The 15245-nt window shown below is 35.7% G+C and overlaps 1 protein-coding gene across 4 annotated transcripts in view; it reads left to right on the top strand.

Moving 5' to 3' along the window:
* The window catches only part of GRM8 (glutamate metabotropic receptor 8), a 354422-nt gene that overhangs the window by 294526 nt on the left and 44651 nt on the right, over nt 1-15245 (top strand). For all 4 annotated transcript variants that reach the window (XM_038172100.2, XM_038172096.2, XM_038172110.2 and 1 more), the window contains exon 9: nt 8082-9017. In XM_038172100.2, coding sequence (XP_038028028.1) covers nt 8082-9017 — 936 coding nt within the window. The remainder of the gene's footprint in view (nt 1-8081; nt 9018-15245) is intronic.

Here is a 15245-nt window from a genome sequence, read left to right on the forward strand (position 1 = left end):
ATTTCTGTGTCATAGAACTATTAAGTAAATGACTGGGAGGAGGGGGAGGTCTTAGTCTCATTTGAAAATAACCTATCTCCAGAGGCAGGTGCTTTAATAGAAGCACCTAAGATTCATGCTTATAAAGAAGAAAAATTATCTTGCTTGTACTAAACAGAAGTGCCTACCAGGTTGCTGTAAATTTCCACCTAATAGTTGCACTGTGCAGGAACAGTAGCTGTTTACTTGATGACCTGCTAATCACTGCATTTTGTGCCAGTCTACTTCCCAAAGCACCTGAGAATAAAAAGTGGTTTTCCGTGTACTCCATGCACATTACTAAGTCTGGTGTCTGGCAAATCAACAAAGGGAATATATTTCAGCTCTGACCTGTATATCAGGGGTTTGTTAGGGTCAGTACTTCCGGAGCCTGTAAGTACCTGCCAAACTACAGTTAGAGAATAATCTTGTATGCAAACAGATCATGATCTATTCAAAGACTAGCATTTTAAAGTTTAAAGATTCTGTAGCACTATTCTCTGTATATTATGACACAGTAGTATGATCATTCCCTGTTTACAGTTTCCACAGTATGCTCTTTTATATTCAGTAGACATGACTTATATAATTTAACTAGTGAGGTTATTTTCTTATAGTCTCAGCACACTGAGTGTGTGCTAGTATGTAACCCTTTCTTTTTGATTATGAGAAACGTTTACGCTGTTTTCTCTTTGCAAGTATCATCTCACAGCATCCTGCAGTTAATTTTATTTATTTGTTTGTTTGTTTGTTTACTTGTTTGCCTTAGTTGATAATGACTTGTTAATGTGGATAGAACATTAAAAATGAATTCTCTTAGCTTTGGTAATTCCACAGATAGGGGATACTGCATTTCTTGGAAGCTGAAAATGACAAGAAAGATTCTGACACACTGAAGAAACAGAATTGTTATAATGTTTCTGATGTAAATTCTTTGAAAAATATTGCTCATTTTTAAAAGCAAAAATAAGTTTTAATCGTGATTTCTAAAGTATAAATATTTACTGGTCAAAAGCCCTTTCAGACTTGAGAGATTGAGATCAGTTTAGTCCCTGGCATCACTGAGATTCAGAAAATATAACATCCCTACTTAAACATTTCACCCACATTTTAAACTTACATGCAGAATGTCTCCACTCTTATATGCATGACGGCTTCCCTCCAGCCAACTGCAAAGCTGAGGTTCAAGAAGGTTAAGTAATGTGCACAAGGTCACCAAGAAAGTCAGATTGTATCAGAGCTGTATGGGCTAACTCTAAGCAAACAGGGTAAGAGACCAAAGGTGTGTAACCATTCTGTAGCACTGCTTTCAAATATAAATATTGCCTTCCTTCCTGATCCTTTCACAGTTATTGCACATGATCAAGCTTCTCAGACTCTTCTTCAAATGTGTCTGATATTCAAATACATTAATTTTCAACTGGTTTGTGGTAAAACCAAGAATATGATCTCATGTTCTTTGCAAACATTTAGGAACATCTGTGCCTCAAATTCCAGAAAAAGACATCTCAGTTTTTAGGAAAACATCTGTACGTGGTAAATAATGGTATAAGTGAGGTAGATAATTCTAAGGAATTATAGCAATTTTGTTACTGTTAGTGATCTGTTACTGCCATTGACAATCTGGATTCATTCTAATAGTTTCTTATTCTTATTCTTATTCTTATTCTTATTCTTATTCTTATTCTTATTCTTATTCTTATTCTTATTCTTATTCTTATTCTTATTCTTATTCTTATTCTTATTCTTATTCTTAATTTTCTTGTTTGCTTGCTTTTTTTATTATTATATTTTTTGTCCATGACTTATTTCCCTTCTGCACATGCCTGCTTAAATATTTGTAAATTTAGTCTGTAAGTATACTCAGCTTTTCTCTAGGGGGATAAAATTTAGCTGGCAGACTGAATGCAATGATCATTACATTTAGGCTCATAATGAATTCACTTTAGTTGAACCAGTTGCAGTTTAATTCTGGTATGTGATGGTTCAGATGACTTGATTGGACAAGGTACATTAGAGACTTGAACTTTTACTGTGAGAATAGATGCATTAGACAATTCAAAAGCTAAATATTAGACTAAATTGCCCTAATTCATTCATTTGCTATGCTCCTCTGATAAACCTTTTTGTCAGAAGAGAAATAATTCCACAAATTTGAGACAGAAATAAATGCAACTCTTAGTAACAGCTGCAGGCAATATTTCAGTTCTTTGTCATTTTTATAAATGAGAATCTGAATATGTATTAAAAACCATATGAAGTGGTATGTGAGAACTTTGGTGTTTCTGAAGGTCTTGGCTTACTGACTACCAAATAACATGTTAGCCTGTTCTCATAATTCTGGCAGAATGCACTATTTGCATTCTTCTATCCAGATCTTGTATAATTCTGTTCATTAAAATAATATTCCTAAGCATGTATTTTTAATTTTTAAAATATTTTTTTTAGCTCTGAGATAAGGTTTCAAAAATGGAATTCCTGCAGTTAATGATACAACATAATCCAAAAAAAAAATAATAATAACATACTACCCAGCAAAGTCCTTGATAAAAATTCTGTGAGGTTTGTCAAATGCTTTGTATAATCACTCATTGCTGAAGTAAGTGATAAATTATTTCATGATCTCAAATGAAAAACATAATTTTTTTGTATACGTAAATGGTTCAGAATTTGTATGTGACCTATTAGCAGCAATTTTTATCAATCTCCTTTGGTTTCTGAGGGCATTGCTAAATGAATGAGTTTTTTGATTATTGGAGGAACATAGGTGCCAGGAATGTGAATGTACTTCTTGTACAGTGTCATGTAAATCTCAACTTGTTTGAACCCATTTCTTGAATCATTAATTTTTAGCTTTATTATTAGATATTAGAGAAAATTGTATTTGTGATGTTTATGAAGGATGGAGGTGTTTACTCAATTTTGATATGAAATGGCATTTCCTCTGTGTTTTGATGATTTAGTGAACTGCAAACCTTAGGGCTGCAAATTAAAGCAAATTGCAACTCCATCAGGCAGATAACTCATATAGGGATGATTTTTATGCCTATTTAAAAAACAATGAAGCCATTCTTTTTTTGTATCATGATGCATTTTGTAGAAAATTAGTATGTGTCTTACAGACATGCTGTCACACTCTTTTTGATGTTTTCACTTCACTAAATATTGTAATAGTAGAAAACAGTAACTCATAGTAGGCCAAAGTGAGGTGCTCCATTATAACGCATCAATCTATCACTTTCCAAATTCAGAGCAGCTAGTCATGTAAAATTAATAATTATGTTTAAACAATTATTAATAGTAAATACAGAGCTAGTCAATCCAGTCTATCTGACCTACACAATAAATTCAGATGTATTTTACACTGGACTTAATCTTGTCATATTTCACACTGTAGTCAAAAGCAGCTGGCAGATGTCACATGAAAATGAAGGTGATGAAGTCTTCTAGAGTCTAAGTTTACCTAAGGCTACTTAAAGATCAGAGAGTCACCCAGCCCTAGCAAGGGCTAAGCAGTATAAAGTCTGTTGGAGACCCAGAGATTTTGATCAGTGAGGGCTGAAGTGCTGCAGAACAAGTTTACTGCAATGTCAAAAATAAATAAATAAATAAACAAACTAATCTACCTATATATTGCCTTTTTTTTTTTTTTTTTTTTTTTTTTTTGTAGCCTTTTTTTCTTTGTGTGTCTAAAATTAAGCTCTTCTGAAGTTAGCTTTGTAACATTTAAACTTCTAGGTCACCTTGGTGTAGGTTTTCTGAATTATTTAGGTGTTGAAAACTGAAGATGGAAACATAGTGGGATTATCAAAAGCACTTAAACAGATATGGCACATAGCTCCCATTTAAATTAATTAACTGGATTGAAATGTTCCCATTGGCACTTTTGAAAGTTCCACTGTGAAATGTTTACTTTTAAATAAAAGAAATCAGATTTTCAAAGGAGGCTGAGCATCCAGAAACTCCCTTTGAATTTGATGGCAATTATAGGTATTCAGATGATTTTCCTCTTTCTTGTATCTTAACAGTTTCTATTATCATTTATCGTCTAAAGTTAATCTCAAAGAAGTGATAACAGTGCTATAACCTATGCATAGGAAAATAATGACATAGGTGAATCTTCTGCACAGGTTCAGGAAGCCAGGCCCTTCATATATACATTCAATGACTGGAAAAACTGATAGAGCTTTAAGTGTTTTTTTTTTTTTTTAATTTTATTATTTATTTATATATATATATATTTATAATTAAGTCTTGTACTAGATTTCCTTATCAAATTCCTATTATACAAAACAATAGTTAAAAAATTCATTAAAGGCAAGGAGTGCTGTGGGTTATAGGTAGCTGGGAATTAATCAGATGACCAAAAGTAGCATGACTTTTCAGTATTTAATTGCTGCATATACAGAGACCCTTACAGGATCTACCCAGACATAATAAAAGTAAGCAGTGTTCACTCTGTTATAGTTTCCTCTGCCCTTTCCTCTGCCTCTGTCACAGTAGGGTCTAAGTAGCAGTCTGAGGGTGTATACACATTAGCATTTTGGTTTCAGTCAAGAGTCTGCCTTGAAATGAATCTGCTAATTATTCCCACTTAGCACACTTGCTCATATTGTGGAGTGGGTCTCAGGCTACGTGAACTGAATTGCTTTTGACTGAAATGAAAACAGAAGATACTCTCCAGAAGGATATTAGTCTTCTATAATCATTACCAGGGCTTCTGTCCACTCAACCAGGCCAGAATTAGCCCGATATTACCTTCCCAGTCTCTAGTTTCAAATACTGACCAACAAGACATGTCTTCAGAACCAACACCTGAGCTCCACAGATTGGCTCTTACTATGTTACTTTGCTTTTTAATGTAGCTTGGTTCATGGGAGGACCCCACAAAGTAGTATAAAGAGGGAATTCAAAGTGGTATAAAGGGGGAATTACATCTTTGTACCTACTTTCAGAGTTAAAATCCTACACTGCCAGAATTTTCTAAGAACTGCAATCATCTTAAAGGTGATCTCTAATTTCAAACACTGTCCAGTGTTTCTTAGGAAGGTTTTTTCTCCTTCTTTGAAAATGGGATAAAAAAGTCATGAGCAAGAACTCAAAATTTTTGGTTATGTGCCTTTTCAGAAATGTAGGTCAGCCTAAAAATCACTATAGGTTTTGACTAAAAAAAGCCATACAAACAGGACCATTATTAAGACATCACTTGTATGCAGTGTAAAATGCACCTGCACCAGTCATGCACCCTGATTATTCTCTACACTCTCTACACTGTTTTAGAATGTTTTTACACTTTGAGAGCCAACTCTCGTTTGAATTGTTCCATTTCTAACAGCTAATCATATTTGTATTCATAATTCATTTAAAAAAAGTGTCAAGTTTGTTAAGCTGGTGACTTTTTCAACATTCATAGCCCTATATTGCCATGCTGGAAGATATTTCTTCTGTAGATTATGTGTTGGATGTATTTGAATAAAAAATCAATATAAATCTTTACCAGTGACCTTCTGAGACAGGAAATTGTTTTCAGTTGTTGCCACTGGAACCTTAGGCACTCTAATGTATTTCCAACCAGGATTTTTTAAGTCTGTTTTTAGTTAATTAAAACACAGTTAAGACAGAAGTGTACGATGTCACAAGTAGCTGTGGAATAAAAAATAAAATGTTTTTTTTTTTTTTTTTTAATTTATTTATTTATTATTTATTTATTTATTTATTTATTTATTTATTTAATTTATTTATTTTATTAGAATAGAATCTCTAAGAGACACAAAGGAACTCTTTCTACCTATCTAAACTGTGGATTCACAGTATAGTAAAAGTGGTTCTAGCATGCTTAATGCTAGATAAACATTTTAGCCTCATGGTATTAAATAATGATCAAGTATGAGCTCACTTTTCTAATTGATATGTATTAAAAAATTGGACACTTTAGCTTTATCCTGTCAGGCTTTCTGCCAGCCTAGATATTGCCTGTCCATGACACTCTAACTTTATGCTGGAACAGGTTGTGTATTATCCTGGTGATTTTGTATTGTGTGCTATAATCTGGCAAATAGGCAGTACTGTTCCGTTTTGAGTCATCCCAAATTTACCCACATGGCCTCATGTTACCCCATTATCAAAGTATCTGACCAAATCACAAGCTTTGATGTATTTATTCTCCTAACAACTCTGTGAAGGGAGAATATGTCTCAGATGTCACAGATATCATCATAACATGCCTTCTCTCTTGTCTAGTAGATGAAACATTAGGGGTTATGCAGGCTTTAAGAATTTCAGTGATTAAAACCCAGAGATTGTAACAGATTGTAACAGGTGAATGTTTTCTTAAAATGTCAAGTGATCTGCTAGGGCTCTAACAAAGCTATTTCATGACGTTGGATTATTCTTATGCTTTTTAGGAAGCTAATTACTTGAGTGTTTTCTTTTTAGATAATCACTGGATGATGAATTTCATGTAATGATCAGTCCTTCATATAAAATATGGTTAACTTTTGTAGGTTCAGGACAGATCCCAAACCCACTGACATTCTTAAATCACTCAGGGGATTCACTGAGTTGGCCATATGAATATGTTTCTCCCCATTACCATGTGGTCTCTCATTTGTCCCTTTGAGTGTTGAATAATAGCCAAGTGCTACACTGTTCAGCAAAGGGGACAGAGGAGACAAACAGCCTGGCTGCGTGCTTCAGTTTTAGTCACCCTACACGGTACCGCGACCAGTGCACTGACTCTTTCAGGAAGGCAAATGGGGCCAGTGATGTTACACTGAGATTTTCTCTCAAATCTGTCGAAAAACTGCTGGAAAAATAAATCTTTAAGGCCAAAATTATCACACTCGATAAGCTGTCCCCATTCTGTCCTCCTCCAGAATGAACTGAAAACAGTCCTGACACGTGAAGTTTTGTTACTGCTGTTTCACTTATAAATAAATGCTCTAAATTGAATAAAAGTGCTACGTACTTAATAGGCAAGAAAAAGGCAAGTCTTTCATCCTTGAGTATTTACCACCTAATAAAGGCATGGTGGAACATGGGAGTAAAACAGTGTGAATATGGTGCCTATAAGCAATTCCTTGCTCTGCAAGCTGTTCTGGTTCAGTCAGGGTGATCTCTTGCAGAACACAATGTTGCTACGGGTGGGCTAGGGAGAGCTGTGACCAAATTGAGTGATAATTTTCAGATATATTGCTTTAAATCCATTAATTCCCTATACAGATTTTTTTGGGGGGAGGGAAGGTAATCAGGAAGAATAGGCAAGGGGATAAAAAACAACCAACCAACCAACCAAACAAAAATGTATTTTATTAAGGCTCTACTATGGAGAAATCTGGGATTTCAAAAGCAAGATTGCATTGTGTGCATCTGTTTAGTGCTACAAAAAGAACCTTGGAATTTTTAAATCAGATCTAAAGTGTAGCCATGACATCTTTTTGCATTACTATTCAGAAAGCACTGTATACTCATTTTTATCTTCTAGAAATGAAAAGAAAACTCTCTTTTGAATTTCAAGACCTAGAAAGTGAAGAAGTATAAAATACTCACATTCTTGGAAGAGGTGGCATTCCATTTCCTGTGCATAGATCTTTTTTCTGGCACTTTTTGTTCTGCTAGAGCTGATGCAAGGAGATTTCAATCTATTTCTTCACTGTACCAGAAACTTATTTGAAACTCACGTAGCCTTATTTTGTAATTAAATGTTTGAGAACTAGTGGTATTTATATTTGCATATGATTAACTTTTAAAGTGCTGTGTACAGGGCTTTTTGCTTTCAAACTAGCCTGGAGTCAATAAATATCCTTACAGATGTCAATTTGGTCAGCAGTAAAGAGGTAAATAGAAACTAATGACACTCATCAAGCCTGTGGCATGAATGATTTATTGGGCACAATCATTTAACGCTTTCATAAAGTCAATACAAGGGAAAGAAACAGGTTTCTTATTATGGTAAACTGTATTTGTACTGTCAGCATGTAGTGATTTATGACAAACCTGTGGCCAGGATTAGGATATTATAAATGGGGGAAAATAGAAAGCTCATTAATTTTTTATACCCACAGGTAGAAGACATGCAGTGGGCTAATAGAGAACACACTCATCCAGCATCTGTCTGCAGCCTGCCCTGTAAAGCTGGGGAAAGAAAGAAAACTGTGAAGGGGGTGCCCTGCTGCTGGCACTGCGAACGCTGTGAAGGGTACCACTACCAGGTGGACGAATTCAACTGTGAGCTGTGCCCAATCAATAAGAGACCGAACGCCAACCGTACTGATTGCCAGCTTATCCCTATAATCAAACTGGAGTGGCATTCCCCATGGGCCATTGTGCCCGTCTTCATAGCTATCCTTGGTATTATTGCCACAACCTTCGTCATCGTGACATTTGTCCGGTACAACGATACGCCGATTGTCAGGGCCTCTGGACGGGAGCTCAGTTACGTGCTCTTGACTGGGATTTTTCTCTGTTATTCCATCACATTTTTAATGATTGCAAGTCCTGATACAGTGATCTGCTCATTTCGAAGGATCTTTCTAGGACTTGGTATGTGTTTCAGCTATGCTGCCTTGCTTACCAAAACAAACAGAATTCACAGAATATTTGAACAGGGGAAAAAATCAGTCACAGCTCCCAAATTTATTAGTCCAGCTTCCCAGCTGGTGATCACTTTCAGCCTCATATCCTTGCAGCTTATTGGAGTCTTCATCTGGTTTGCTATCGATCCACCACATACCATAGTAGACTATGGAGAACAGAGGACACTTGAACCAGAAAATGCCAGGGGAGTTCTCAAATGTGACATTTCAGATCTTTCTCTCATTTGTTCCCTTGGATACAGTATTCTCTTGATGGTCACATGCACTGTTTATGCTATTAAAACAAGAGGGGTTCCAGAGACCTTCAATGAAGCAAAACCCATTGGATTTACTATGTACACAACCTGCATAATTTGGTTAGCTTTCATTCCAATCTTTTTTGGCACAGCTCAATCAGCAGAGAAGGTAAGTTATAAGTTTACAAATCAATTACTGTCCTCTCTTTATTTTTGTTTTGCAATATTTGTAACCTTACAATATTTTCACTTACAAACTAGTAATTCTGAATGCTAATTGTGAAGAGAATCTCAGAATTCAGAAATAATAAAATATATGATACAAATGGTAGCTTGCATTTTAACACAAGTTACTTTATGTGATTGTAGTACGGTTGTCCTAATAATGTAATAATGTAGTGAGAAAATAAAAATACTCTCACTATGTACTTACATTAAATTAGCGTTTCTTATGCTTATTGCTATCCTTCTGTGATGCTCCAGCCTGTTACATGAAGCACTATAAATCTTTGTTCTCTTTGTTAGGAAGAGTGAATTAAGTATACGTGAAATAATTTAAAGCACAAATCACTAGATATTGTTGCAGAAGAGGAAGAAAATATTTTCCTGATGCTTTAATGAGAAAATCAACATTGCATACTATGATATCTGTTATTCCTCTTTTAGTTGGCATGATTCTTTCCTGATATCAGTCATGGTAAACCCTGCAAAACACATCAGTCAGTTAACTCTACTGCTCTTAGTTCTAATGGGAAGACAGAGATAAATGTTGACTGTGTGGGTTTGTATTCAGCTGATAGTAGTGAAGATGACAAGTTAGGTAGGAAAGAGCAATAATAGCAACATCAATCTTCAAAACTGCAAATCTGCAAGGTTTGGAATACAATAAAATAGGAAAGTCATCAGTTCTTTTCATAATCTCTTTTCCTTTTTTTTTTTTTTTTTTCTAACAGGTGATTTTTAAAATGTTTTTAAGTTTATATTTTTAGTTTAATTAATTCAATTGGAAAAGTCAGCATGTATCCTCTTGTAGTACTTCAAAGTTTTAACATGTTTGTGGTTCTGATGACACTCATACCTGCAGAATTAAAGAATAGGTCCGTATAGCTTCATAAAACACCTGTTAATTCAAACAGAAGGATCATGAGGGGAAGGCAGGGTGGCAGAAAACAAACAAACAAACAAACAAAAAACACAACATTTTCCTCACTAAAAAATGAGGTAAACAGGCTTACTGAATTGGATCAGGCTTAATTTCCATGGCCTTTTGGATTAAGTCAAGGGAAACAAGTACCAAAGTAATGGCATTATAGATACAGTTACTAAGGATTTTAAAAGTCTATTTGATATAGGAAAATGTGTTCAGACGCATTGACCATAAATGTTGAATTTGTGTGTGTATGTTTTGGGTTAAGTCACACACAGTTTATGTTTTAACAGCTTGGGGTAGTAAATTTTGTGGCAAGTACCTATAGAAATACAAATGTATTTCTGAGTATTGAAACACAGAAATATTACTAGGCTTTTGACACGGTTTCCCATAGGATCCTACTGGACAAAATGTCCACCATACAGCTAAATAAAAACATCATACGATGGGTGAGCAATTGGCTAACGGGCAGGGCCCAAAGGGTTATGGTGAATGGGGCTGCGTCAGGCTGGCGGGCGGTCACCAGTGGGGTCCCTCAAGGCTCCATTTTAGGGCCGGTACTTTTCAATATTTTTATAAACGATCTGGATGTAGGAATAGAAGGCATTTTGAGCAAGTTTGCTGATGACACCAAACTTGGAGGAGTTGTGGACTCGAATGAGGGTGGAAAGGCCTTGCAGAGGGATCTGGATAGGTTGGAGAGCTGGGCAATCGCCAACCGCAAGAAGTTCAATAAGAGCAAGTGCCGGGTCCTGCACCTGGGACAGGGAAACCCTGGCTGCACGTACAGACTGGGCGATGAGACGCTGGAGAGCAGCCTAGAAGAGAGGGATCTGGGGGTCGTGGTAGACAACAAGTTGAATATGAGCCAGCAGTGTGCCCTGGCAGCCAGGAGGGCCAACCGTGTCCTGGGGTGCATCAAGCACGGCATCGCTAGTAGGTCGAGGGAGGTGATTGTCCCGCTCTACTCTGCGCTGGTGCGGCCTCACCTCGAGTACTGTGTGCAGTTCTGGGCACCACAGTATAAAAAGGACATGAAACTGTTGGAGAGTGTCCAGAGGAGGGCTACGAAGATGGTGAAAGGCCTGGAGGGGAAGACGTACGAGGAACGGCTGAGGGCACTGGGCCTGTTCAGCCTGGAGAAGAGGAGGCTGAGGGGAGACCTCATCGCAGTCTACAACTTCCTCGTAAGGGGGTGTCGAGAGGCAGGAGACCTTTTCTCCATTAACACCAGCGACAGGACCCGCGGGAACGGAGTTAAGCTGAAGCAGGGGAAGTTTAGGCTTGACATCAGGAAGGGGTTCTTCACAGAGAGAGTGGTTGCACACTGGAACAGGCTCCCCAGGGAAGTGGTCACTGCACCGAGCCTGACTGAATTTAAGAAGAGATTGGACTGTGCACTTAGTCACATGGTCTGAACTTGGGTAGACCTGTGCGGTGTCAAGAGTTGGACTTGATGATCCTTAAGGGTCCCTTCCAACTCAGGATATTCTATGATTCTATGATTCTACTTGGCTGGATACTAGGCAGTGAGGTTCCAGTGTTTCACTTTAGCTTGTAGTAAAGAATGATTTGGTTTTGACTGCTAAAGACAAGATTAATGAACACCTCTTTTGCATTTCTCTTATGAAATCCAAGACTGAATGCACAAATTATACTAAATTGCACAGCTTCTACACTAAATTTCACTTCTTAGTTGCTTTTTTTTTTTTTTTTTTTTACAAATGATTTGTTATTCTTTGGATAACTTTCAGGAGGAAAAAAGCAAATTAATATGCTAATACAGTGGTTTTGTAATTCAAATAATTCTTTTCAGAGTGCTTCTACTTTTGGCTGCAAATAAAAGCATGTTTCCACACAGTCTTACAGACATCATCATAATAGCTCATGCAGTCATACAATTAATTGTTTATCTGAACAGGAAAAAATATAATAGGATAGTGCACACATATATACATTGAATATGCTCAAACTCACTTGAAGGTTTCTCAGTTAATCAACACTGAAAGAAGCATTTTTAAAACAACTAATACATTATAGGATATTTTATTTTAAATTTGATATCATGATAATTTTGGAGGTATTTTCCACTCTAAATAATTCAATGATTCTATGATCTTTTCTAAAGATGAAAGAAATTAATTAAAAAATAAACAGAATTTTCTTCAAAGCTTACTCACTCACTTTGAAGTTAATCTTGCAGTTGATTTTAGTATCCTTCTTTTTATGGCTTGAGTTTGTTTAGAGAGAACTGAGCAATAAGTTCAGGAACTTAAAATACTCTTTTAAAGTAATGGTTCGTTTTTTGAAATGTTGACTAATAAAATTTAACATAGCATTCACTACAAGCCAGGTGTACTTCCAACTAGCATTTCATTGTGCTATTCAGTTTCAAGACATTTCTGTCTGAATAGTTAAACCTTCTCAAATATGTTTTGGTGCACTTCGGTTTTATAACAACAGCAGAAGTTTTGCATATTTGGGAAGAGAGGTTATGTTTACTTAATTAACTATTCTGTGAGTACAGATTAAGTAGAAAATGCTTTGAGGAACTTTTATTTTTATTTCACTGTCAGGATATTTCCACTGATAAATGAAAAAATAGGATCATTAAATGCTAAATACAGGTGTCTGGATCCAAAATCCATAGGTCATTATGGAAATTTTAACTTTACCATTAATGATCATTGGATAAGTTCCCTAAAATATATAGCTGCTAGGAGATTCTGGATAGAATGCAAAGAATACATTTGGTACAAGTTCAGCCATTGAGTGTAGGTGTATGTCAAACTTCAAATGTGCTTGACGAAGGGCATGCAAATAAGTATATTGCTGCATAACCCAAGCTTGCTGGCTTTTATGGATCTTCACATTTATTGTTTGTCCTTAGTCGTATTAATAATAATTAGAAGAATCACTAAACATGGCATTTTTAGGTTGTTATTTCTGTAGATGTTCTACAGAGAAGAATAATAGTGTTGACTTTTAAATCCCATTTGATTTTTTTTTGTCTAATTCATGATTTTGTCCATTCATGATCTGGCCAGGTTTGACAGCTGCTATTAAGAAACAACAACAACAACAACAACAACAACAAACAACACTACAAATTGCAGATTATTCCAGTGCATCATAGAACCAAATTAAAAAATTTATTCCTAAATCATAAAACATCTTTTTTTTTTTTTTTTTTAAAGACTTGCATAAATGTCTGTGAGGTGCTTTAGAGGAAAAGGAGTGAATTTCTGTGAGAAAGCCTTCTGCCAATGTAAACCTCCATCTGCACATGTGCATGGCAAAGCACTTAAGTATTGGGATCATCTGGAATAGAGATATCTAAAATGTCATGATGACTGGAATGCCACAGAAAAAGAGAGTTAAATTAGCTGAGTGATTAAAACAGATGTTTGATGAACCTCTAGGTAAAATTAAGTTACAACAGTAGATGCACAAAACCCATCTGAGGATAGATGGCTATCTGAAGTACATCCCCATTTGACAAACAGAACTAGTTTAATTTTCTTCCTTTTGCCAGTTTTGACAGGTGGATAAATCATGTTCATTCACAGATAATACAGACACCATGGATTATTATTAACCTGGAAATACTGTGTTTTGAATGAGAAGATGAATACTTGCTTCCCATACTGTGAAAGAAAACAAGTTGTACTTTCCTTTAAGGAAAGAGGATCATAGAAAATACTGAAAGATTTCTGCCTTCTCCTCCCCCTGGAAGGAATTGTAAGGTGTGATCTAGTAAAGGAGATAAATTTTACCACATTTTCCAGTTAATCTGAGAAGTTATTATCTTTATCATTTTACTATAGTAACTGATTTAATCTTGGATTTGCTGATCAAGTAGATTTTAGCTGTTAGTAACATTGAAAGAAGCTAGAAACACTTCTATGAGTGTTCAATTATACCAATATTAATTTGACTTGTAAGCAACTGCTGTAGTTATCAAGAGGAAGATACTAATTTCTGCGTAGGAGAGCAAAATGGTTCCATTAGTCTAATAAGATATGTCCTTTAGCATAAAAAGAACACAACAAACAACCCTACCAGCCACCCATCCAACCATCCAACCAACCAACCAACCAGCCAAAGCGATTGAGAATTCGGCTAGAAACCCCTAGCTTCCCCCACATTTCCACAAAATTTAGAAAAAGTCCCTTATTTATGTATGTATGTATTTATTTATTTGCAATTATTATGAATTCTTGGCTAAATGTATTCCTGTGACAGTAAGAAAACAAAGCATCTTAATGATGCCTCAGGCTGTGTTAATGAAGCAGACTGCATTGAGCCTTTTCTTCACCTCAAAGCATTCTCTTCTAATTCCGATCATATTCAGAGATCTGTCTCTGCAGGTAGTCCATGCAGCACACATCACAGGCAAAAATAAAGAAAGGCAGCTTATCATGTTAGTATTTCTTTCATTTCATGAATAATATTTGACTTAATTAAGCTAGAATCTTTAGTGTCTCTTTAGAGGGATATTTGGAACATTTTTTATTTTTCATTTCTACAGGATCCCAAGTTAGAAGACTGCTGAAATAATACGTTACACGTTTCATAGTTTATCATTGTATGAAACAATTTCTGTGCTGTTGCTGATTTTTCTCCAAATCTTTACATTGTGGGAGGACCTGAAAGACTATTACAAAACTATAATTGCGTGAATGTTTGCATGTTTTGGAAAGTTGGAAATTAGATAAAAAGCACCAGATTGTTTGTTAGGAACCTCCCTACATCTTACTGGAAATAACATGTTAAGAAGGGGGAAGTTCTTCATTATGTTTTCTTTTTTCATTTTTTTTTTCCAGACATAAATGTTTCACAAGCTAAATTATTTCTAAATTTGATTATTTCCATGGGATTTTCCTAATCCTCATAAGAAATTAGGGCTTTGTTCTGATTTAGAAGCAGATTCAGAAAAAAAGATGTGAAAAGGGTAGGACTGAGTTGCAATTTCCCATCCACTCTTCTTCTGCTCCCTTCCCTGATGTGAGGGAAATGCTTCATTCCTTACTTATCCTCAAGACAGCATGTTTCTCTCCTGCTGGTGAATTTATTCAGTACTGTGGACATTGCTGGTTTCATCCTTTGTCTGAACAAATAATAGTTTCAGCACCCTTATAAATCTATTTTTCACTTCCCAGACTTCCACAAGCTGTTGTGAAAGAGCAAAGTAGTAGTTATACTACTCTGCATAAAAAGAGCTACATAGTTTTTAGAAGAGAGCTG

Source organism: Anas platyrhynchos, chromosome 1, assembly GCF_047663525.1.
Source record: "Anas platyrhynchos isolate ZD024472 breed Pekin duck chromosome 1, IASCAAS_PekinDuck_T2T, whole genome shotgun sequence".
Taxonomy (NCBI): Eukaryota; Metazoa; Chordata; class Aves; order Anseriformes; family Anatidae; genus Anas; species Anas platyrhynchos.